Source organism: Harpia harpyja, chromosome 10, assembly GCF_026419915.1.
Source record: "Harpia harpyja isolate bHarHar1 chromosome 10, bHarHar1 primary haplotype, whole genome shotgun sequence".
Lineage (NCBI taxonomy): Eukaryota > Metazoa > Chordata > Aves > Accipitriformes > Accipitridae > Harpia > Harpia harpyja.
The window spans coordinates 40,084,271-40,109,612 of NC_068949.1; the positions used below are offsets into that span (position 1 = coordinate 40,084,271).

The window sequence follows — 25,342 nt, forward strand, 5'->3', positions numbered from 1 at the left end:
AAATAATTCAAGGCCAGCTCTGCAGTGACAAAACCATTGGTCACTAAAAGCAAAGGAATAAAAGGTGAAATGCAGAAGCAGCACTCCTGCGCCAAAGGTGTGATCAGAAACACCCCACAGAGAGCAATACTTCACAATTTTTTGCAAGGCTCTTGTTTTCTCTGTAATGGTCTGCTACCTTTTGAGTCAATGCTCTCCTAATTTAGCCTGCAATATCATGTAGTACCCAGCACACCCTCAATCTGCAATTGTGACTCTACCAGCCCCTCTACAGAATTAACTCAGCTCTGAATTAGTCATTCGACGTGCCAGTGCATGTAAAATAGACTCAAGTGAATCAGATTTTGTGTGCAGGGACTGAATTGCAGTAAATACAGCGATTCAGAGAATCTCAGTCTGCATCTGGGCTTCCATTTCCAGAGGGATACTCTTTCGCCGTTAGCTGCACAGCCTCTCCGAGCAGGACAGGCACACAAACGAGCCGGGAATGAAACCCCCAGCACCGCACCACACCTCCTGCCCTCTCTATAAAAAACGTGGGGGCATAAAAGAGAAACCTAGGTGAGGGTTGGAGTAAAAAAGTGCCCAATGACAGTGAAAAAAAAAAAAAAGAGACAAGAAAAAAATCTAAAAACGTCCTCCTAGGTTGAACGGCTTCAGATCTGAGTGCCCATCTAGCAGACACTGGGGAAGAGCACACGCAGCACGTCAGCCTGCATCAGGCTTGCCTGTGCTGAGGGAGCCGAACCCCGTAGGCAGTGTGTCGTCTAGTGATCCCAACAAGGAGCAAAGTGAGGTGTGCTGGAAACGCTACCTTTACTGGTCAGAGCCCAGTGCAGAAGGCATCCCCCTTGCAAGCTCAGATGTGGCACCTAGAGATGCCAGGGATGCCTGCAGCGAGGTATTTAGGAAGGGACATTGATGAGGGAGATTGATGAGCGTGGAAGGCTGAGAGTCTTGGACCTCGTTCCGCCAGAGCTGGGGGAAGCCAGCTAGGTCATTCACCTTGAGGACAGGCCAGTTCAAGAAATCTCGGGCAAGAGTGAGAAGGAGAAAAAAGAACCAAAAGGAGATTTTTCTCCTCATGAAGATATTATATTAATTTTCTCGCACTTTTTTCTCCTGTGGGAGCAGTAGTGACCAGAGTGTGTAACGTCAGCGGTACTGCCACGTTGGCAGTATATGTAATGTGTGTGTGTGGGGTGACAAGAACTGAATTTTGGTCTTCAGTTTCCAGCACTTCTTTTGGGATGGAATCAGGGCTCATCCCAAATCTAGAAGGGAGTGATCTAGGTTGAAAAGATGTGAGCTGTTATTTTACAAGATTATTTGACTTGTGTGACATGGCTGTCAGTTGGGGCAGAGATGATGTTGGAGATGCTCAGTTCAGCACTGTTATCTGAACTGGACCTGGGGGGCCACAAGCCCGAACGCCCAACTTTTAGTGAGCTGATCTTCTGCCAGATGCTGCCTCCCCTGTCTGTTTCAGCCCAGACAAGCTTAGACTTGATCTGTACATCTACCCACAAAGTCTCAGCTTTAATTATTAATGATATCCATAAGAACTGTGACTGGGCTGCTAAACTCTGGATGGGGCTATGCCCCCAAAGCAATCTAATCCTGATATTTCTTTCTCTGCAGGGGGTGGAGGGAAACGCAAAGGCAAAAGCAAAAAGTGGAAGGAAATCTTGAAATTCCCTCACATTAGCCAGTGTGAAGATCTCCGAAGAACAATAGGTAAGAGCTTTTCCCTTCTTTGGAAGTATTGCATAAATAAAACATGCTCTCAAAACTGGTTCAGCAGAACAGTGTTAAAGGTACTCATCATTAAATGGAATCAGTTTAGAGATGGGCATGCAATGCACGTTACTCCCACGATGCTGCCATGCAAACTCAACATTTTGTGGTTCTAACAAGGCACTGTGGATCCGGCAGGAGAGACTGGCATAATGGACTTGCAAGGCAGGGTTTGGGGCTGGCAGCAGCCAGGCCCTTTGCTTTGCAAGCACAGGCTCTAGGAGCCAAAGGGACTTCACGGTTGGACAATACCTGGCATTTGGGACAGGTGCTTTGACTCGGTACCTACCAGGACCAACGTGGCTGCAAAAGGACTTTCAGAAATGAATCCCCTCATCGCATCCTGCATTCCCTTGTAATAAGTAGCTCTTTATCAGGGAGGAAATGAGACTTGATGAAAGCAGAGAGATTGTTGCTGTCGTTGGAGGTTAGTATTAATTATAGTCTGGATATGGTGTTCGAAGCAACAGCCACTGCCCTCTGCCAGGAACGTTTGCTCAGCAGTACCATCCTCTATTCAAACCACAGCCACAACACTACTTTATCTAGTTTTTTATAGGACATGTAAAAATTTTTTTTAAATTACTTTGTTTTATCGACTTGGGCCAAACAGATTTGGAAGGGAGCTTGCAGTGGCCATTTCCATAACACAGCATTTCTCCTGCTCATACCTGCCAAATTTCAGCATTCTTTTGACTGCTGCCTTGGCAAACAAGGCTAGCAGCCATCTCCTTGTGCATTCTTTACTGGAAAGCCCAGTATTACTGGTCTCACCACAAGAGGTTAACTTCAGCAGTTGAGGCTCCTTTTCTCCCCTACACTGCCATAAAATCCAGCCACTGGCAGTGAATGAATGAAAGGCAAGAAACTGTAACAACTGAGATAAGGGGCAGCATAATTTGTCTAACTTGGGTGAACTCCTGGGGTCTGAGTGACAGTGCCCTGGCACTACTCACATTCGAAATTCACAGCGTGTTTATGCAGAGAAAATATGTGGAATGTTTTGAAACTCTTTTCATGGTCTCCTTCAATAAACTTTGCTTCCCTCATCTTCTGCTGTAGAGCTAAAAGGAGGCAAAGAAAAGAGGGGGGGACAGGAGAAAAGAGGGTAGGTTTTCGCAGTTTATGACCACTCGACAAATACACAAACCCTGGAACAATTTCTGACGGTATAGAACCTGCTGGAAGCAAATCTGACTTAATATATTGTAATTTGCATAGGGAATTCTCTCCGTTGTTCCTTCAACCATTGTTCCTACAGGGGAAGATGGCACCAGATAAAATGCTTGCTCTTTACAAAGGTGTAATATCCTAAAATGAGTAGTCTTAAAAAAATAAGTCTGCTAATGATTCCTGTTTCTGAAATGCTGTTTCTGGCATTTTTTTGGTGTCAGCTTTGTCCTAAATGTAATTTGGTTTGCATTTTTTTTGTGAATGAATTGGTGAAGTAACAGGGCAAGAGCCCTTGCGATGCTCTTGGTGGATTTGGCTTCACCGCAAAGATTACCTGTTGACTGGGAATTTTAGCAACTGACTTTTACACAATGGGGAATAAGGTCCAAATCCTTGTTCTGTGACTGATTTTTATTGAGTAGCTTTCCCGCTGAGCTGGATGTGATTACACAAGGAATGAGGCACTGCTCAGCCTGCGTAAGGTCATCTGTCCTTGCTGGCTCTACCATTTTTCTGTTAATCTAGCTGAGATAGATTGAAACATCCCAGACAAACAGTCGCTGTTTATAAACTTCTCCTTGCTCATACAGGGGATCTGACACGTCTTGGATGAGCCAGACTCTCTGGATCTATAGCATGAAGTTGTTTGCACACGTGTGGTTGATCTGAGGTGCTCAGGATGGATCTGTTGCATGTGCAGATCCATTGCACTGTGCTCTGTGTGGCTCATGGACATCCAGGGACAATTATCAGTCGTTGCAGTCTGGCCTTACACCACTTCTTTTACCGTCTCTGCCGAGGGAGAACAAGTCCCTTGGCTTTAACGCATTCCCATTTGCTATTTTCTGCAAGTCCTTTAAAAGGATCTCAGGATTTCAGGCGACAAGGTGTCTCCACAGGTGATTTTGTGGGGGAATGTACTGAAACACCTTTCTTGAACCATCAGCTGAACTGCTCTATGACTTGCAGGGGATCCAACTGCTCGGTGTGTCTGCCCATCAGTCCCTCCCCTAACAACTTCTTAGCCCACCGGTCAGTGCCAATCAAATTTGATCATGAAATAGAGACCCCAGAGAGGCTTTTTCCTCCAATTTCTATGGAAATAGGCAACCAGCAGAGAAGAACAACTTTATACAAGGAAAAGGCTACAACCTCAGTTCAATGTGTTTAGAGATCAAGACAAATACTGGTAGGTTCTGCTCATCACAGACGTCTTTGCTGTGTGTCAGCCTCCCAGTACTTCTGGTCAGACACAGTCTTGCCACTTTGCCACATGTTAAAAAAAAAAAAAATCACACCGAGTCTTAGAGGGTTGCATCAACTGGAGGACTAAGCTGTTGAGGTTTTGTTGTACTCCTCTTTTCTGGATGCTTCCCAAGAGCCTCTGTGGAAAAGCTGGAGGCAGGGATGGGATGGACCTTTTGATTTAGAGCGGGCATGGACTGCTGTGACGAAAGGCACGGCTTAGTTTATTGCAGCCGTAAGCCACGGATAGAAAATGCTGCTGTTGTAATTGTGGCAATACAGCCTACATGTGTGTGTAGATGCCCACATTTTGGTGTAAAAACGTGTGTGCTTTTGCACCCCACTAAGGTGTACTGAAAAGAGTCTGTGTCTTAAAAAAAATAGTGTAGTGTGAAAAGAAATCTGTGAAAAACAGGAAGGCTGGAATAAACCAAGGGTCTGCGACCTGTGTTGACACAATTATGAGTCAGTTCATACCTTTTGGTTCCCTCTGTGTTTACAGGAGACTCTGTGTTTGACTATCCATCATCTGGTGTCTTACTGAAAGACTTGCTTAGTAACCCCTTTTTTCCCCTCCTTCTTGTGCACAGAAACAAAAATCAAAACACCCGAGAGAAACACTGCTTTTTGATAAATAAACGAACACTGGAAACATCTTTATTAAAAGTGCCATTTAGCCAAGGAGCTATTTTTTTGGATTGCACTTAAAAGCAACTTCTTTTCTCCTTTCTTTTTTGTCCAAAGTACGCAACACCTTTTGCAGGGAAATTCAGTGGCCTTCGTTGTGTGCTAATTAAATAGGCAAGTGAAACAGGGATGCTATGCTAATACCTTTACTGGGCTCTGAGAGAGGCTTGTATATGTATACTTGTATACTATGAATGGCTAATGTATGTTTCTATTTGCAGCCCTCTTCCCAGCTGTATTTAATTGTATTAAAACAGCTAGCCCTTTCCAGGTTAATATTGGCATTAGTGGCCATTTCAATCGATGAAAACCGGTGTTTGAGACACTAGTGACAATGACTCATGTGATGGATGCTGCTAGTCGATGGTGTTCTGCTATCTTTAAAATTCACAGATGATAGCTTAGCAAAAGAGAGGTGTTTCAAGGGAAGGGAAAAAGTAGCAAGGCGCAGCTTTAAAAATTCCTGCATTTGATGAACGCGGCATGAAGAGATGCCACAAGTTAGGGATACCCACTAGTTTAAAGGCCATCAGTAAACAAAAATATAAGAAAAAGTTGTAATTTTAAAGGCCAGAATGTCTTTTTGATGATAAAAGATTCTGGATGTCTGTAAATATTTCTGAATGACGCAAAAGGTTCTGTTGGTTAAAAGTGTGGAATTTTTATTTATTTTGCTCAGACCCATTCTGTGCTTTTTTCTTCCGTAAAAAAACTGCTTGGGTGAAAGAGTTGATTATTCTGATCTTTGGCAAATTTTCTTTCGCCACTGTCCAAATGCTATATAATAAATCAAGATTTTTTTTTGCCCATAGATTGAAGTTCGTGGGGAAACTGCCACAGAATGTGTCTGCTGTTTGTTGCATAGAGTGATTTGTTGCATTATTGCAGGAAACATTAACTCCTTCAGTAAAGCAGTTTCTGATTGTGCATTGTACTGAGGTAGAAGGAGAACTCTGATGATTTCTCTTGTTAAATATTTATATTCAGTGAGATTTCACAGTCAGAAAGATCAGCCCCGTTAATACTAGTTTTGCCATGGTTAGTTTAAAAAGAGAAAAAAATTCCTCCCTGTGCCATTTAACCTCTTACGTGACATTTGCGTCCCATTTATCCAGGGTAAAAATAGCTTGAGCTTCCAATTCTGGCAGGTTCTTTTCAGCGTTGTTAAAAATACAGTTCCGTGTGAGAAACACTTTGTAGAGATGGTGAACAGAGTAAGTGGGACAAATCGAAACCACAGAGTTCACATGCTCACTTTTTACAAAAGCTGGCTCTTTTTTCCCCCCACTTTTTTTGTACTGTACTTTTTCAGACATGATCAAAACCTTCACCTACATGATTTTTTTTTTCAGTCACTTTGGAATTTTTCTACCTGGAGGCATATTGATGGTGCAGGCTCTGCAACGGGATTCAGACCTACCTAAACGAGGTTTTTTTAAGCCGCCAGCGTGGGCGCTGATAGCAATCAAGAAGCAGCGGTATGGACATCAGTGACAGTGAGATGCTTGAGTATTTATCCAGCTTCCTAGAAATGCTTTGCAGCCTGCACTGAGCTCCATCCTGTGGCAGAAAGACTGCTACTATACCCCGGTTATCTCGTTTAAAGGTAGCTTGGGCACCCCGGCTCCGCGGTGCTGGGGCATCCTTCATGAATTCCCACCAGCTGTTCTTGGGTTCCTTGGCTTCAGAGGTTTGCCAGCGCTGCAGAGATGATAAACACACGGGTGAGGGCTCTTTGTAAAGAAGAGTGTGAGTTTCCAGGTTTACTCGCAGGGAAAGCTGGCTCTGAGAGATCGAGTGACGACATGGCATATCGAAGTTCATCTCAGGATAACGTGTCTGTGTGACACCTTGCCCCGCTTCGGCTGGGGATGGCGTCAGACCTGGGGGGGTGTATCTGCTCGGGGGACGGAGATGTAGGCAAAGAAATACAGTGCATGTGCCCATCCCAGAATGTGAGACTACGTGGTGGTGTCACTCCTAAAGCTCAGGCACTGAAACTGGGAAAGAGAAGGCATCAAAAGCCCGGTCTGATCAAAACCACAAAGAAGTAGCCAATTTTCTCTCCACCAAATTCTTCAGCTCTGATGTTTACAGTGATTAAAAAACAAGGTTTAGAAACGTATTCCTGAAGCCAACAAATACATCAAAGGAGAGAATCGCAGCTTGCCTTCCACTGTAAATAACCAAGCACAACTGGTTCTAACTTCTGTGATTGTCTTACAGTATTGGCCTGAATACTACACCTGAGGCTGGTCTCATGTTTTTGGCTAAAACTAAAGTTTGAGATTTTGAGAATGGTTTTTTTTTTTGTAGAAAGCATCAGCTTTCCTGGGGAAAAAAACTTAACATTTTAATTGGAAATAGTTTTTCAACAAGTAGTCAGGATTCTGTGGCATGAAATAACAGCAAGGGGAATTGTCTCCTATTTTCTTTCCAAATGCCTAAGCATATGGGTAGCTGTGTTGGGAAGCTGTGGTGTTGTGTGTGTGCATACAGCCAGAGCTAAGTACCCAGCATGGAGCTCTACACCACCTCTGGGAGGCACTAGGTTTTCTGCAGACCTGGGGAACTGGAGTTGGTGGAGTAGAAAATACTATCTAGTAACAAAAAAAAAAGAAAAACACATCATACTGTATCATTGTTATACTGTTCATTGAAATATGTTTCCAGAGACATTCATATCATTTGAAGCCCAAGCTGATAAACACATAGGCTCACAAATAATTTTTTCCACACATGGAGTCCCTTTAAATTCAGTTGACACCAGATGGGGGGGTTCAGCAATCAGAATTGTGCTCTGTATGAAAATAAATTTTCCCACATCGGTGCCCTTAGATAACAGCCGTATAAGATATGTTTCAGTCACTATCAGCAACAGCAGAGTGATATCTTGCTGGTGTTCTTGCATCACGCAAGTGAGTTGTCCTCCGTGGTGGTTGTCTGCGGGGCAAGTACAGAAAGAGCACAGAGAGAGGGGAACCCAAGAAGGACTGAAAGCAAAATTGGAAGAACGGCCGAAAACTGCGGGTAGGATTTATTGCTCTGGAAAAAGTTATGCAGATTTTTTTGGATAACATTAATGCAGAAAAAAACCCTCGAACTGATTTATTTCTAAAGAAGAAACAAAGTCCTTCCCCTTGACGGTCCCCATTCTGTACACTTCCCTTCCCCCTCACTTTCTTTTTTCTTTCTTCTACAGTAGGCACAACTTTCCCCTCTCTTCCTTGAGCCACCAGGTCTCTGTTGCTCCCTCGAAGTACAGCTTATGCAATCTTTCCAGCACAGATCTTGCCTTCAGCAGTACCCTGTAGTTTCATGGATTTGACGTGCTGTCCCATATCATGAATACATCTAAATTAAATTAGATACTCTTCAGGGGCAGGAACTGGCCGCATGATAGAAACTGTTCCAGCACATGAAATGATACGGCTGACGTCAAAACCATATTGTTTGTTTACAAACCCACAGTTGGTTCGGCTCCTTTCTTTAAAATCCTTCAGATTCAACTATAATTCTATCATAAACATAGGTTTCTAGTGCTCTAATGACGGATAAACAGAGCAACGTTTGGTGCCCTTGCAAGATTAGCTGTATCCAGTTTATAAGCGATAGCTGGAATTGAGAAGGGTTGTTTTTTTCTTGCAATATTTTTTTTAATGCCATCACAGAAAGTATGTGAAAAACAAGCTGTTTTATGCATCTAGTGAGACTCAAGACTAACACTGGGAGAACAGGCTGTTTGCAGGCTGCTTGTACTTGACAGCTTCCAGGACGGGAAGGGGACGCAGGGGAAATGAGTTGAAATGATCTCAGCCCACATTCTATTTACAGAATTTATTTCACAAGACTTAATCCATTAAGTATTACCTTGGCAGTGGCAACCCAGAAAGAAACCAAGAAAGATGTTGCTATTCTCCATAAAGAACAGGCAGCACACCCACATCTCCTTACCAAACAGTGAGTCCACACCAGTCGTCATTCAACAGAGAGCCTCCTAAGGAACAAATATTGTCACTAAACCTCTGTATTTTTATTTTGTGGCAAAGACTGTATTTGCTGCAATAAATTAGTCTTTGCAAATGAAGAAGAAAAAAAAATGCCATGACACACTTTGAATTATTTCCAGAAGTTATTACAGGGATATGCAGAAAAGGAATTAGAAGAGAATATATCCTTTTAAAAGATCCATTTCATCTCTCACCGAAAATAGAAGTAGATATTGTGAGCTGCAGGGTTCTTCATTATCTTATTAGGTAATATGAGTCATTAAGGCTAATTAATACTTATGCAGTGATTTGGAATTGTAAAATGCTAAAGAAGTGCTCACGGGTCCTGTTAAATAGTAGTACTTAGTTGTTAAGGAAATTTATTTTAAAAGCAATTTAGCGTTTGCTGGATATGGGGAATGAGAGGTAGGGCTACATTTGTGATAAAAAACTTACTCTTCTCCCTGCTGAACTCACTTGTAACTTTGCTACTGGTAGTGATGAGAAGAAGGTGGCGAGGCAAAGCAAGCCTCTGGTTTGGTTGACTCTGTTCAGCTCTGCTGCAGTCAGCAAGAAAGTTTCCCTTAAATTAAATTGTGCAGGAGCCCTCAAAAGAGGGGAATGTGGGGAGGGAAAAGGGAGAGAAAAGATCTACCAGACCTACATCATAGGGATGCTGTGAAGTGCGCTCATGGGATGAGCAGCCTGAAATCCTCACGTTTGGGGGTGCGTTCAGGCTTTTAGGGAGGGATGGGATTAACCTAAGTGAATGCTTCTCGAAGAAAATAACTCATTTGGAGTAGTTGGTAGAGGAAGTGTTATTTTGACTTGGCTTCTGCTAGTTATTACGGAGGCCTCTAGGATTGTGGCTGGGCTTCGTTTTAGGCTTTGCTAGGAACAGTCATGCTAGAAGTATGGCACGCTGAAATGCTGCAGGTCACTGTAGGTGAACATCAGAGACTGAGCCCTTGGCTGAAACATTTTGTAACAAAAAGCAGCTTTCTGAATGAAATGTGTGTAGTAGCAAAGTGGAGTTATTATTCCGAAACCAAACATTTTTCTCTTTTATTTCCTCCTTCCATGCACTTCTTTTTGGAAGAGGGGCAGGAGAAGAAGAAACATCCTATTCTTTACTTAAAACCAGAAAATAAGTGGTAGTCTTAATTTATATGAAAGTCACCCGAAGTCCGTAAAATACTTTGAGTGAAGCAAAAGTCACTTTTTTAATATATATATATGCTATTTTGAATATCTGCAAAATATAAAAGCAATCTTGTATGTATTTTTTCAATTTTATTTCTGTCTTTGTAGCACTCTTTTACTGAAGCACTCTTTGTCACAAACTGTACTTCTGCGGCACGAGGTGTACTTCTTCCTTCGTCGTGAAGGTCCTTGATCTGTGCATTTCAGTTCCACTGGTTTAGTTATCTTTTCCTGACAGTGCAAATGGACAATAAATTGAATATAAATACAGTATTTCAGTTTTAAATATAATATAAGGCACTGCAAATTATTTTATGGGTTAACAGGGTTGGGATTCATACTCCTTGTAAATCCATGTCTGAGGCAAGACCCCAGATAAAGTGCCTTAGTGCAAATCTGGCCCATTATTATCCTAGTGCTCCTGATTTCTGGCTTTCAAGGAAAAGAGAGGTTGAGAGTTTTTAGGATAATCCCACACATAACTTTTAATTCTGGTTTTAAGACATAGCGCGGGGGAATTCACGTGGGGAATGTTAAAAGCCTGATTTTTTGGTGGTTTGGCTGAATCCCTGAAGTCATTGAGACATTCCATTTATTTTTCAGGTAATCACTATATGCTGCTTTGAAAACACTTTGGAGGTGATAATTGGAAACATTTCTCTGTGCTCTGTAGATCAGAAATTTTGGCATGGCCATGAATTCTGCTAAATACTGATATTAAAAGAGAACCCCCACTTGGCAGGGTCAAAGCAGGAGTTATGAGACCATTTCTGCATAGAGTTCCTGGTTATGCCAGTACTTTTATTTACTTATTAATCACATTTTTACCATGCTAAGCCAACGCTAGGGAATTCTAAGACAAGAAAAATAAAATATTCTCTACCCTAAACTGCTGTCTCTTAGCTGAAGTAATGGAAAGGATGAGTGAAAGTCTAATGTAGGGAAGGGAAACAAAACTACACAGCAAGATGGTATAATGCAAACTATGAAAAATCTCCTGAGTTTGGGGAGGAAGGTAGACTGGTATTTGATTTTGTTGAAGAACTCCCTGTTGTCCTGGAATTGGTAAAGTTCAGTGCAAAAATGGCTCAACAAAAAGTCTGAACTCTTACAAACCTAAAAAAATATGTGATGGACCAATACATTTAGGTCACACTTAAATTTAGTGTATTAAGAAAAATGTGAAGGTTTTTACCTTTCCAGAAAAATAATTGATTAATTCCAAAAGATGGGAATTTTCTATGGTATTAAATGACCCACAAAAATATTATCTCTGTGAATAGTTAAAAACTTCTTTGTACCTGCCAGATTCACCATCCTCCTGCTCTGCACCAGCATTATATTTGCACAGTGGTACCTTGAGGGTCTCTTCACGTCACATTGATTTTCTGAGCTCTTGCTTGGACAAGTTAGGACAAGGCAGTGTTGACAGATTGGTGAAGGCTGTTCTCATGAGCAGCAGGACCTGACTCAACTACGCATAAGTATTTGCAGTGTTGAAACAGCCCTCTATAAGTAAGTGCTTTCAGGCTTTCATAACTCCTGGTTCAAAATATTTTTGGCATTTGTAAACATGGCTTATGGAGAAAATGGTTTTGAGCACAGGAACAATTTGGTGTAAATCACTTCAGAAATATTCTGATCGGTCCAAACAAACAATATTCAGCCCCTGAGTATCTCTTTCATCACATTTGACCTTTCAGCATAGGTATAGTTTGTCTCACGAGCAGCGACTTCAACACGCTGTCTGTGTCTAAGTGAGGTCTCAGAAGTAAGGACACCCTGCAAAGGTACAACACTGACTCTAAAACACAAAAGAGAGAAACCTATGGTAGGGAGTAGCATGGAATATTTGATTAAATGTAGCAAAGTATGACGTATTCATGCTGATCAGCTCTCCAACAGCCAAAGCCAACTGGTAGCCATGCCACTTCAAGCAAGACCCGTTTCAGATCTCTTTGGCTGGACCTGCTAAGCCTGAGCATGAGCAACTAGGTGGGATATCTTTGGGAAAGACCTCCGTGCTGGTGACAGGTTGGGTCCCACATGGGAGGGAGCTAACCTGTCCCTGGGGTGGGCACGGGCCAGCACGCTTGGCTCCTGGAGGCTTCTGTGTGCCCCAGGTCTGTGCCCAAGGAGGATGAAGAATGGAACACAGGAGAGTGGGTGGGCTGGGGGTGACAACTGTAGGTAAATAAGAGTATGTCCCCACTGCATAGTCAGTGGGAGTATTCCCAAGGCTTGTACTGCTTGGGAGAGGAGAAAAAAGCCAGCATGAAAAGAGCGGCTATTAAGCAGCCCTTGTGTTGGGAATGGACCTCATGACTGTCCTTAGCTCCACGGAGGCTTTCTTCCTCCAAGGTAGCGACTCTTCCCTTCTGAGACTGCTTTCATCCCTGCCCAGGAGACTGTGGGTGTCCCTGGGCACCATAACCTCATTATCTTCTATGGAAAAAAAAAAACACCAAAACCCTTCTAAAAATATTGTCGATGCCAGCATTGTCTATGCCCCTGTGACTGTGAATCAGTGGTCAGAGCTGCGAGGGAGAATTACAGCCTTTTCTCCCTTTTCTTTGCCATGGACAACCCCTAGTCCTGTGACTAGGACTAATGTCTGTTTTAGAATCTACTTCAAAGTCTCCTCAGGGGCCAGAGCCTTTCTTATGAGTTAAAAATCACCTTGTTTAGGTAAGATCTTAAGGAGTGGAAGGCAGCAACGCAAAGTTTCAAACTCTGCAGAGGAGCTGCCAATGCAAAGGTCACACAAGGTTGTGGTTACTCCCACTGCGTGCTGCAATGGGCTTCGTGCATTAGTGCAGACCAGGATTACAACAGGGCCAGCACAGAGAGAGGGAAGACATAGATCCACCCTGTAGCCCTGTGGTTTTCGCAAGTTTTCTGGCACTGGCCTCTGTTCCAAATCCTAAAGGAGCTCTGACAGAGACCTGCCATCCTGGTTCAAAAAAAGGGATAGGATTTTATTCTCAATAGCACCGTTGAACGACATGGAAAGTAACCATCACCCACAGTCAATCACTAGTAAGTACCTATAGACTGCTTGAAATCTATAAAGAGCTCCCTAAGTGCTCACTGTAACTCATAGCGTAGGTAGGATATTCCTTTATTTTCTCTTTTCTCATATGATATGAAACCAATTGAAAACTTGTCTTTCTCCATCCTCAAGGAAAGATTATGGTTTTTTTCCTAAGCCCCAGTGATTTTAGCCTTCTTTCTCACTAGTTGCTGGGGAGTGATGATGCCAAATCATGTCTCCCAAAAAGCCTTTATCCTTTCTGTAAAGTAGCTGTAGCTTCCTTCTACTGATGCAAGTCAAAACAATGTTTTAGCTGGCAGAATTATGTGGAATTCTGCCTCATCTGTTTTTTTCCACCCATCAGCAAACGAGTATTTCCCTAACAAGTCCCCAGATCTGGCAGTTTTCCAGGGTTTCCCTTTTTGGTAGGCAGCAGTAAGGAAGGGACTCTCTTCTTGCTGCCAACTCACCCACTTACAACATGCATCGGGGAGGGATCAGAAACCCTTTCCTTCGACTGCCTCGGAGCAGAGAAGGCCCTGGGAGTTCATTTGGAGGCTCTGCCGGTAAGATATGGATCATCAAGACTTGAATTAGAGAGCACATACACCCCTTTGTTTTCTTCCTCCCTCTTTTCCCTTCCTTTAAGTGAATTTAAGTCCTGATGACAGGTAATGCACAGATAGCCCTTGAAAGGGCAATGTTGTGTTTATCTCCCAGACAGGTGCAGTCTGATTTCCCTCTCTCTGCTCTGGTCCCTTCCAGGGTGGAGGTACAACGGCGAGAGAGAATATTTCGGTGCCCATGATTGCTCGCTGTTGGCTGGCTCTGCCAGCCTGGATGCCAGTTGTGGTGGTGGGTTTTGCATAGCTGTGGGTTTGATACCAGTTTAGCTTGCCAACTGCCAGCGTAAGCTGTGTAACTTGCCAACTGCCAGCATAAGCTGTGTAACTTGCAACTCCACAAATGCCATGCCAGCATCTGTTTCTCATCCTACAGCATTTTAAATAATGCACATTTCCAGCTGTCTTCCCCTTCCTTCCCAATTTCAAAGCACCGTTTGTTGGTTTCACGTAATGCTCTGAGATGCATTTCCAGGCTACGCAGTCTGTATGCAAGGCAAAGCTGGTCAGGGGGCTGCAAGATTTGACATGAACTGTCCGTGCCCTCATCCTCCAGCACGGTTGTGTGTTGAAGCAGAAGAAATCCTCAGCTGCGAGGAGTCCTACAGCTTGTGGAATGCATTAATTAAACAAGCGTCACTGGAAGAGGTAGAATGGTAGAGGACCTCTGCAGATAACTTGGCAGCTCCCTAATACAGTATTCACAGCTTCAAGTCTCTCAGGAAAAAACTGAACAGCCTTTATAGAGGGTTTTTTAAAGCCCTACTTTCCAGTAGGAATGTAATTGAAGAACGCTGTGAAGGCCCTGGAAGCGTGCTGCTCACAAGCAGAGGAAAGATTAAATTCCAGTGCTTTGTTTGGGGTAAATTGCTGACCTTTGTCTTCAGCATTAAAGCCATCTGAAGAAAACCATTCCTAGCATACAGCAAGATGAGTTGCTTTTGCTGGATTCTTTCCTGCATACAGTGTAATAGTTTGATATGAATATAGCAGGAAACAAGGAAAATTGAAAGCATAATTCATTTTGAATGGCATGATGTAAGAGGTGATTTCTTTTAAGGAGCTAGAAGGCAAAGGGATCAGTGTTAAATATTTTAAGTGGGCTCTTGGAACAATCTCCTAATGGAATTTTTTCTCTCTGCCCCCCTGCCCCCCTTTTACGACTGTAAGATCTATGTTTCCTGCTAGTTCTCTTTTTTTTATTTACAGACTTTAAAACCTTAATCAGAACAATTTTGCTTATCAGGTTATAAAAATCCTCTATCTTCTGTCCCACAGAGTCAATAAGCGTTTCTTCAGCTCAGTAACAGTTCCCCATTCTGCTTTCTGGGCAGCTTTACTCAGTATCACTACAATTTCTACCCACTGAGTCAACGTCTCAAGGCACAACCTCTTCCTGCCATGCTACGTCTAAGCATTTCCTATAGTATCCTTATAATTTCCCAAATTTCTCCGCCCCCTTCAGACCCTGGGAAAGCAGATGGACCCTACAGGATGACCTGGAGGTCATGAAATCCAGGCTGTTAGAGCTGAAGTGGGGAATTGCATTCCAAAGGAGACAACCCTTCCACCAGGAGTGTTTGCAGCTCCGGCTGCTCTCCAGCCCACACCGCTGATACTGAGCTCTTCGAGTGATTGCAAGTGACATGGCCTGGGGCACAGAGACAGCAGATGTCTGGTATTTAGGTTGTTACAGCTCGGTGTTTTCCACTCGAGCTGGAACTCAACTGCTAGCTAATGACAGTCATGGGGACTCAGCAGCGCACGTCTCAAACAGGGCACCCGGGAAAATCCATTGAAAAGAAAAATTCATTGAAAAGCGTCGTGCTGCTCTCAGTCATTCGAAAGGGGAGACGGTGTGCGGGAAGGCGACAGAGGCATGAATCACCGTAGAGAGGTCCATAAACAAATGTCAAGCCCACAGTTTTCTCATCAGTCATAAAGAGAAAACCACTTGGCAAATCCAGCCCAGCCCTGAACCTGGGTGACAAAACAGCCCCCTTCAATTTGACCTCTCATAAATGCTGGCTTTTTCATTATGTTTAAGTAAACCAGTTTTATTTCTCACCCCAAGCTTATAAGCTCCAGTTATGTCCCTGAATCATGTTAGACTGGCCTGTCACTCAGCTGCCCTAGAGCATATCCAGTGCTGTCCAGATGTGATGAACTTTCTTTCCCACCAAAGCTCTAAACGTGAGATAGAGCTAGGAATGACGTGGATCTCCCATGGAAGTCCCTGGGGTCAGAGAATCGGTGCTTGACACTGCTCTGCAGCTTCTGTCACTGAAGAAGGGGAAGGCCATGTGGTCAATGTGCTGTAATAAATATAGCTGGCCTATCCGAAAGAGCTGCTGTGCACAAACAGTTATCCATGGCCTGGGGGAGGTGATCAGTCAACAAAAGGAATGTGTCCTCTGGGTCATATTCAGACCCAGAATCAAACAGACTGGGGTTAAAGAGTCTGAGAATGACAGAGCTGTCTATGGTCATGGTAAAAGATCATGCTCTAATTCAAGGCAATGGAAAGGGCATACAAAAACTGTAATCTCTCAGGCAGCATGAGGCTGAGATAAGTAGTAAAACATTAATGCCACCATTTGCCTTCTCAAAGTGTACATGCACTGTCGTTTCATGGTGTTGATCTATTCTACTTAAATAGAGTGCTTACAAAGTAGATCTTACTTGGACCTCCTGGGCTCTAATTTGCAGCAAGTAAAACTTATGCCCCTATTAATTTTGGAGAAAGGCTATTTTAAGGCTTCATTTCAGGCATTTCTTATTATTAATGACTTTACTGTAACTCTTTGAAACCACTCCTCTTACCCAGAACTCAGCTGCCAACTACTCATAGACACCAAGAATCGTGGGATCCAAAAATGAAGTCAATGCCTTCAATATAGCTGGGCTGATGTAGAGCTGTGCAGCTATGATGTGATACCGGACACGAGAAGTAAAAAGTGGTCTCTGTCTTAGCTGTGTGCAGTAACAAACTCAGAGTTTGTTAATCAGTGAATTCTTACCTTCCCTTGATTTGAGGAACCCAAATATTTTCCAACTGAAATGTGGATATCTACAAGGGAAATTTAAAGCTTAGTAAGCAAGGCCGTGGCCTTGCTAACTGAGCTTTTCGAAGTCTTTGGGCCCCTCTGAGTACAGGCGGAAAGACATGTTCTATTTCAGGTGATTTCAGTTATTTAATCAGAAAATTATGTGAAGGCTGGAGTGAACAATACAGGAAAATCTGATAAGCAACTGAGAAAGAACACAAGTTTAAATGCTACACAAGAATGCTGAATTGTGAAAAAAGAGAAGCAAACTATTTGAATTAGGTGAATTGTCTTATCTGGAGAACTTCACAGTATCACAGTTCCCAATGAAATCAGTGGACATTGTATGAATTCTTGGAGTATCTTGCAATATTTGTAAAACTTTTCACAATGATGGATGTAGAGGGGAATTATCTGAATAGAGAAATGTGAGTATCGCAGTACCTTCTGTGAGGTTGTGCCAAGGGTGGGACCAGGTGACAGAATGGATGAAATCAGACTGTGTCAACACAGGCACCTAAGGCAAAGTGAACACTGTCTTGGGTCTGTTCAGTGAAAATGGCATTTGTGAGAGACACAGGGAGATTAATCCATACTAGAGCCAGGTCTTGCCTCCCTTACTGATCTAATCAGTCTTGATTGATGAGAGTAACCAAAACCAGTTTTCTTAAGTGTGCTAGAAATTTTATGTCTCCCTTCTGTCATATCTCTGCTGACCTGCTGCCTGTATTTGCACAAACTGTTTTCATTGAACAGTGTAGATTGATCCTGGGGAAAATGAGGCAAGTCAGCCATACTCACCATGTTGACTATGTGATTCAAAAGTGGTTTGGCTGCTCCCAAAAAAAAAAGGAAAGAAAATTCTCCTGGTATTTGGCAGAGGATAAGGTGACAACCTTCCAAACACCCTAATTTCCTTTCATTTAAAGTCTGGTATCCAAAAAATGGGGAGGCTGTCGTCACATTATGAGTGAGTTCATTTGAGAGCACGATGGTGCACATGAGGGAAGCTGGCCAACAGAACAAGGAGGAAGAGAGGCCTTTTGCAGACAGGTTTTTTTTCCCTTGGGACATACCTGGGACCCTCCAAGGCAAAATACACTTGCTTTCATCCACAACAAATGTTCTCCAAGTGGTATACCACATTTGGCAGTTGCAGCCACGGTCAACTCAACACTTGATGTTGCCCAGAACTGTAAATTCTGGTCTACGTAGTTTGTTGTGTGGGGGACTATCAGATGAGATCTTTTAATTAAGCTTGTGGCTGCTCTGCTTGGACATTGCAGCCTATTCGGCATTTCTTACAAAGAGTAGGATGTTAAATGTGGTGTCCTGGCCAAATTCCAGCCTGGGTGTTTATATTCTGCTCACTTAAATGCCGCTGTTGGATCATTATATGAGAGCAAACTGTGGTGCTTGTCCTTTGCTAGTAATGAATATGCCCCTTAGACCTGCTTTATGGGCAGGCACATCAGCTCTCCTCTGAGGACCATGAAGTCATGATTCACGTTAATAATGATAGCATGCACCAGACCAGACCTTGTGGATTTTTTTTTCTTTTTTTCTCTGTAATCTCAAGGTTTATTTGCTTATTCTTGCAGTATCGTTGATTTTTCTACAGCTTTAGTGTCCCTGAATTATCACATGATGTATCTCCAGCATGCTGCTGTACCACAGGTCCACGTAATGGGTGAAGGATAAAAAACAGATCTCTTAAATCAGGGTAGTTTCTCAAATACGTATTTCTTCAAGAGGCTTGTTTAGTCTGTTTCTGTTTTGCCAGAATGTGTGTTTTTAGGGAGTCTCCTCCTTTACCCGAATAAATCATGATTCCCTTTTGCTACATCAATAGTAGTGGTTGAACCTGAAAAGACTTGGAAGATGTTTTCGACAGGCATCCAAAGCAATGAATATTTATTCATATTCTCTAAACCTTTCCACTCACCAGGGCAGGATTGCCTTGTTTTTCTGTGTTTATTCAGTGCCTAGCACCGTGCTCCCCTCCATATGATCTTGGTCCTGTGCCATGATTAGGCATTAGCATTAATAAAATAATCTTTATTAGTAATAATGTTACAAATTAATAACAGGAAGAGTGAACAAGGAGGCAGGACATTGCTTTCCCTGCTTTGCTCCTCTGGGAGATTTGTCAGGGAGATCTCTATTCCAGCAAGGCAATTCTGCAAGGATGGAGCAGAGATCTACTATCTTCTCTTTAAGGCTCATATCAGCGAAGTAGCCACTGATTTCCCATCGTGAAGAGCCTGAGTGGGGTACCCGGTATGCTGTACCCACCACTCACACTGCTTTCAATATTAAAATGCATATGTAGGAGTGCTTGAGTATTCCCACTGGAGCTTCCCACTTAAGGCCGATAGATAACCCAAACCATACCTTGATGAATTACAGAGTTCTTCCTCCACAGAGTCTGCTTTGCTAACACTTTTTCCTCTTTGCAGCCCAAACCCAGGTATTTATTTCATTTTTAAAACTATCGATTGAATTATCTTATTTTCTAAGTGCAAAGAATGATAGAAATTATTGAGCTGTAGAACAGTGGCTTGAATTGGCCATGTCAGGCATACTGACCTATTGAAAGGTGGCAAGATTCTGGGTTTCACATCAAAGAGATGTGTGCCATGGGGTGGAGAAGCAGTTATAAATCTCATTAAGGCCAAGTACCTGGGCGTGCCATTTTATATTTCAGGTTTATTTTTACCTGGAACATAATTAATTCCAGAAGCTAGTTCCACAGGTTATATTTTTAGATAGTCCTGGGCCCAGCTGAGAAGAGGAAAACTCCTCATTTCCTCATAGTTGGGTTGCAGCGAACAGAACAATAGTTTCTGAGGGGGGAACTGAAGACTTGAGCCTTCTTACATAATGTAATTGGAGGCTGGAGTTCACACATGAAGAACATGTCTTTATATGTATTCTGAAAACAACACAACAGAAATATTGTATTGTAACTTGCATAACACGTAACTCTCTTTCCCAACAGTTACTAGTAGAATGCAACACCATAGCTTTAATAGCAAATTCATTGTGTGAACTAAACACACCCAACCAACGTCAAGTTGCCTTCGGATCCCTTGACTGACAAACAGGAGAGCTGAACGTCTGGTTTTTCACAGGGGGATGGCCCCATTAAGAAGGTCAAAGCTACGTTAAGGTTGATGTTGGTCATGCAAGAGGCAGTAGAATGATCTTGCCCTGCAAGTGCTACTTCCTACGTTTTCTTCTTGACTTCATCTCCACAGATGAGATCAGTGGAAAGGAAGATGGGGAGGGAATAGCATGGAGATTGCAAAACATGCTGGGAGAAATGTACTTTTCCATGCATGTCCTGCTTGCTGGACTGCACATTCCTCTTTCCCTGATGACAGTATTATGTGCTGGGTTTTGCTGGTAGCTAGGCAGCTACCCAAAGCAACAAATCCAGGTGCCAATGAAACTTTCCATTGACTGAAGTGGGTTCAAGGGCAGCAGTAACAACTCACAATTCAGTCTTTTCTGAGGCCACAACACAAGGTCCCATACAATATTTTTAACTGCAAATTATTCCAAAATCTCTCTCAAAACATAATCTGTTCTTCATGCTGCATATCTGTACCAAGGATTTAGAAGGAAAATGGGTTATTAGTACCTAATTTACATTTTGTGTTTTATCCTTCCTGGCAAGTTAAAGCTGTGGTCAATGGTTCGGCCCCAAATGGCCTTGCATTACTCAGGCTGTCCAGACATTCATAACGCTATGAGTCCTTACCAAAGAGGCTCATATTTGTGCCAGAAATTTTGAGAGAAGAGAGCGCTCATGTGGAATATGCATAGTGTGAGAACTAAATGGAATTCAAGGAAAGTAAGGTAATATTAGTCCCTGATAAGCAGATAGAGATGCTTAATTATTACAGATCATAAAATTATACAAAACATTGCAAAAATCTTATGAAGTCTCTCTTCTTTTTCCTCATATTCTGCTGGTTTATGTTTATCTATTTAGGCTGAAAAAAATCTCTGAAAAAGAAGGTGCTTGTGTTTTGATTCACATTTAACCCTCAAAGTTAGCATCCTCTTTGAATTTTGCAGTCAAGCCTTCTGAATTCAGTGAGAATACTCGCCAGTCAAGGTCCTAAAACATCAGCAGTCAGGACAGAACTGGCCCTGTAACACACAATAAATAATAAAGACACGCTCCTCCCAAAGCCAAACCTTCTGAGTAAGGGTTGCTGCTATTAGTGGGCTGGGTAGCACCATCCATTATTAAGGTTGCCTAATATTGCACATTATAAGATTAAGGTTTTGCCAGAGTTATGTAGACTGAAATTTTCCATGCTGGATGTTTTCTGTGCTTTTTTTTTTTTTTTTCTTTCTTTTTGATTAAAAGCAACAGGCTGAAAGTAGGAGCCAGGATTGATCAGAAAGACAAAGGAGCAGTATCAGTCCACTGAGGGAATGAGCAGTGGTGAATTAACACCACTATAGCTATTCCCTTAAATATTCAGGCTAAGTCCAAGATAGTTTATTCCACTTTCAGATGAGGTTAGTTACATTGCATATTGCTGAGGGAGTTCACAAAGGTTAACTGTATTTTGCTGCAACTCATCTACCTATACATCCTCTTAGTCAAAAAGGAAAGAGGCCATCTAGGGTGTATTTCAGGGTAGGATCCCATCTTGAGGATCTCTGAATGCTTTTCCTTCCAGTGAAAGACACTAGCCACTTCAGACTGAGATGCAAAGTCTTAGCAGATGTCGCCCAAAGGATATTCACTTGCAGAGCTGCCAGTATGCAGTAAATTCATATCCCACTTGTACTGCTGCCTACTGTCTTGCTGGTGTAGGAAAGTCCTGGGATCAGATGGGTGGGGGATTAGAAAGATTGAGATTGAACATAGAATTGGAGGGAACTTGCTCATCTTAGGGGAACTACAATGGAGAAGCAGTGCTGCTGGGAAAGATGGCAAGAAGTTAGGGAGGGAAGATGAAAGAAAAAAATGGGCAATCATGGTCCAGAGAGACCCTAGAACTGAGGATGATCAGCTAACGCAATTTACAGCTCCTTTCCCAGCTCCCAGCAGCAGAAGGGGATACAGTGACATCCCTGTTTCAGCTCTGCTGGTATGGGTGTCAGTATGGGTGTCAACATGATGGAGTTTCTGTTTCAAAGAAAACTTAGGAAAGAGCTCAGGAAAAGCTGTGATAAAAGGATGTTCTTTGAGTTGCCAAGTCGAAAGTTCCCAGCCTTTTGTGCAAGCTCTTCCTAATAAGCAAGGGCTTCTCTGTTGATCCACGGCAGTCTTTTTTCTCCAGTTTTCCAGTTCCTTAAAAGCTTAGGAAGTTAAACATGCAAAAATACGTGTTAAAATGATGAGCACCTAAAATGGATTTTTAATTAAGGGTGCCTATGCAGCTTAAATTCATATCTCTGTATATATCGCGTGCTTAATTTTCTTCCCCAGGAGCCCTAATGCAGTTAGTTAGTTCAAAAGACTGAGTTAGTCTGGGGATGAAACTGGGTTGTCTAATAAAGGAGGATAGAATGACTGACTCATTTATTGCATGAGGTAAAAGGTGTGTGATAAATTTAAATAGGGATTTGCAGCATCAAAGGAAATGGTCTCATGGCCAAAGCAATTGAATAGCACACTAGGGAACTGGACAGGGGTAGGTCTTACATGATGACAGTCAAGTCACTTAGAATAAGTTTTTCACAGTCGGCCTCTAATTGTGCATTTTTCATTTTCTGAGTAGCTGCCTTGAGATTTTGGGGTCTCAGTACTAACATCTGCAACTGAAGCAAATGGAAGATTGGCTTTGAACAGAGAGAATAGCTTATAAAGTTAAATACACAGAAAATCAAGTTGCACAAATCAGTGGATGCTTTTTACCTTAATCTTCATATGTTTAAGTTCCCCATCTGTAAAATTGGACTAATGACATCCTTTTCGTCTCCCAGAGGTGGTGTGAAAATAGATCCATGAATACGTGTGAAGTATTCAAAGGCTACAGTGGAGAATGCCACAGAAAGGTCCGTGGGGAAATGAATCACTCTGTCTTCAGAGCAGGCCTGACTGGTGTGCAGTAAATAAAGTCTAGGGCCACACACTGAACCAGAGGAGAAAATGAAATACTGAATAGCTGCTCATTAAGTAAGCACTGTCCGTTCTGTGCGTTGAATGAGGCGAAGGTCCTGTGGGAAAAACAGTTTGCAGTGATGTAATTAAAGACTGTACCAGAACGCACGCACAGTGAGGAATGGCATTCAGGCTGCACAAGCAACTTTAATTTAGGTTTTTCCTAGGTTTTGAGGCTTAACTTTGCAACCTCAGTCACGTTCCTTTAATAATTTGGGGTGTGTCAATGTAACACTACAGCTGAATTCTTCCTTAAGGAATATTATGTCTTATAAAAAAAATATTCTCTAATCAAAAGTGAATGTGTTGCATTACTTCCTGTTTGCTTCCCATGCTGCTTCGGTTAATTGCTTCTTTCCTGCGGGTGGAATGAAGACTGTTGAAGTCCAATGGCCTCAACCGTGGGCTGCTTATTCAATGTGGCATGTAAGCAGCAGGGATTTCCTTGTCCCTGGCTACAGACCTGCATACTTTACCCCTTCCATGCAAGTAGGATGAAATTAATCAGTGTTGGTTTTCTCAGCAAGCAATGAAATTTCAACCGCTGCAATGTCGGAGGCGGAAGACTCCTCAAAGGGGACCAGGAGAAAATGCATGAATGAGAAGTTCCTGCCAAGACATGAACACTACGCTTGAGTGTGTCTGAAATGTTGGGCGCAGAGAGTAAATAAGCCCCATGACAGGTCTAGCCTAAATACCCGGCACTTCCATGGCAAGTAGCCCATACTTTCACCGACCTTGGCATCATGACGAGGATAATATTTTTGCAAGGATGAACTGCACTCAAACAATGTCTCTAATGTTTCAGTGTCGTTGCAAACATGCTTTCCTTTCAGATCAGCCATGTGGCTCTTCTTTTCCATACCTTTTTTCCCTTTTTCTTTCATAGAAGTACATTTTATGTGTCTGCTGAAGAGGAAATCCCTGTCTTCTGTGCAATTCCTGGGCTTACCTGAGGACTCAGAAGACTGTGCACCTCAGTCCTGGGAATGTAGGTCTTAACCCTTAGCTGATGGTTCTCTCCCAGCCTAGCTCACTGTACTTAGTGTTCCCGTATCTCACTCTCATAGGAGAATCTGCATAACTCTAAGGGTATAATTTCACACGGCAATCTTGACTTCCGTATTTTGTGAACTCCTCCCGGCAACCGTTGCACTCACTAACTGAAGTAACAGGAGCAGTCTAGCTATGCAGGTGGGCCACAGAATATTGCTGGTGAAGCAACAACTTGCTTTAAACATCTGAGCACCAAAAAGCCATCTACAGCATCTACTGTACCCATTCTGGAGGTCAGCATGAAGTTACAAGCACAAGAGGGTACTCTTTTTGGTGGCAGAATTGAAAGGGCAACCAGAATCTAAGTGTCTCCCCTGGAAGTGATGCTTTTCCCCAGGAAAAGGGTCCTGAGAGCACTTTATCTCTGAGCATCACTTCACCTTTATGGACACAGAGCTGGTGCTTCACACAGAGAGAAGGTAGTAGTGTCACCCAACTGATAAAAGGCAGCATGAGCTGTTGCAGAGTTCCCACGGGTGGAAATAAGCCCATGCTTACTTCTAGCCTGATCCACCCCACCTCCCCATAAGTTCTTGACCAGAATAACTTGGGAAAGGTTTCTCAAAGGACTAATGACATCTAGTTGTGCTGCTGCTCTTACCACACCAGTACTATTCCTTGCCATGCATCAGTCTAGTATAGAAGTTTATGAGATAACCGGATTAGATTTCAGTGGCTTTTTCTAATACTTTGCTTATTTTACCAAGCAGTGTGTGCAGACCTCCTGTTGATATCCTTGAGTGAAGCAGTGCCTGAGTGAGTCAGCAGTTGGCTGGAAGGCTGCTGGAGAACGCTTCAGACATGCATTAGGATCTCAGTTATTGATGTATTTCTTCAGATCTAACATGTAGTGCAAAGGAATGTTCAAGTATCATCTTCCAAACGAGAAGTTAGATGTCTAAATATGTTTTCAGCATCTAAACACCATAGCACTAATTATGAGGTAGGCGACCCTAGTTGAAGTTCTTGTTAATTTTGTCTTCTGTTCGCTGAAATTCTTTCAGTAGCTTTGGAGGTGATAGTCTGGGCTTGTTTTGCAGATCTGAACACCATTATTTTGTGTTGCTGAACATTTGTGGTTCTATGTTGAAATTTAGGAAACAAAATGTTATGGGGAAAAAACACTTTATAAGGATAAGACATTATTCATATTACAGTGTGAAACTAAACCAAGAAATGACAGAAAAAATGAAAAGAGATAAACTTAAAAAATACAAGTATTAGAATAACCTTTAAGATTACAAAAGTTCTCACTTAGTTTCCCTATGACAACCCAGTTTTCATAAGAATGAAGAGGAAGTTCTCTCTAAAATTGCCTTTTTTTTTTTTGTAGACCTGAGTAAGACTGTTCATGG

At 42.5% G+C, this 25,342-nt stretch overlaps 1 protein-coding gene across 2 annotated transcripts in view; it reads left to right on the forward strand.

The window, feature by feature from the left end:
* The window catches only part of GRK5 (G protein-coupled receptor kinase 5), a 162,094-nt gene that overhangs the window by 68,764 nt on the left and 67,988 nt on the right, over positions 1-25,342 (forward strand). For both annotated transcript variants that reach the window (XM_052798658.1, XM_052798659.1), the window contains exon 2: positions 1,642-1,737. In XM_052798658.1, coding sequence (XP_052654618.1) covers positions 1,642-1,737 — 96 coding nt within the window. The remainder of the gene's footprint in view (positions 1-1,641; positions 1,738-25,342) is intronic.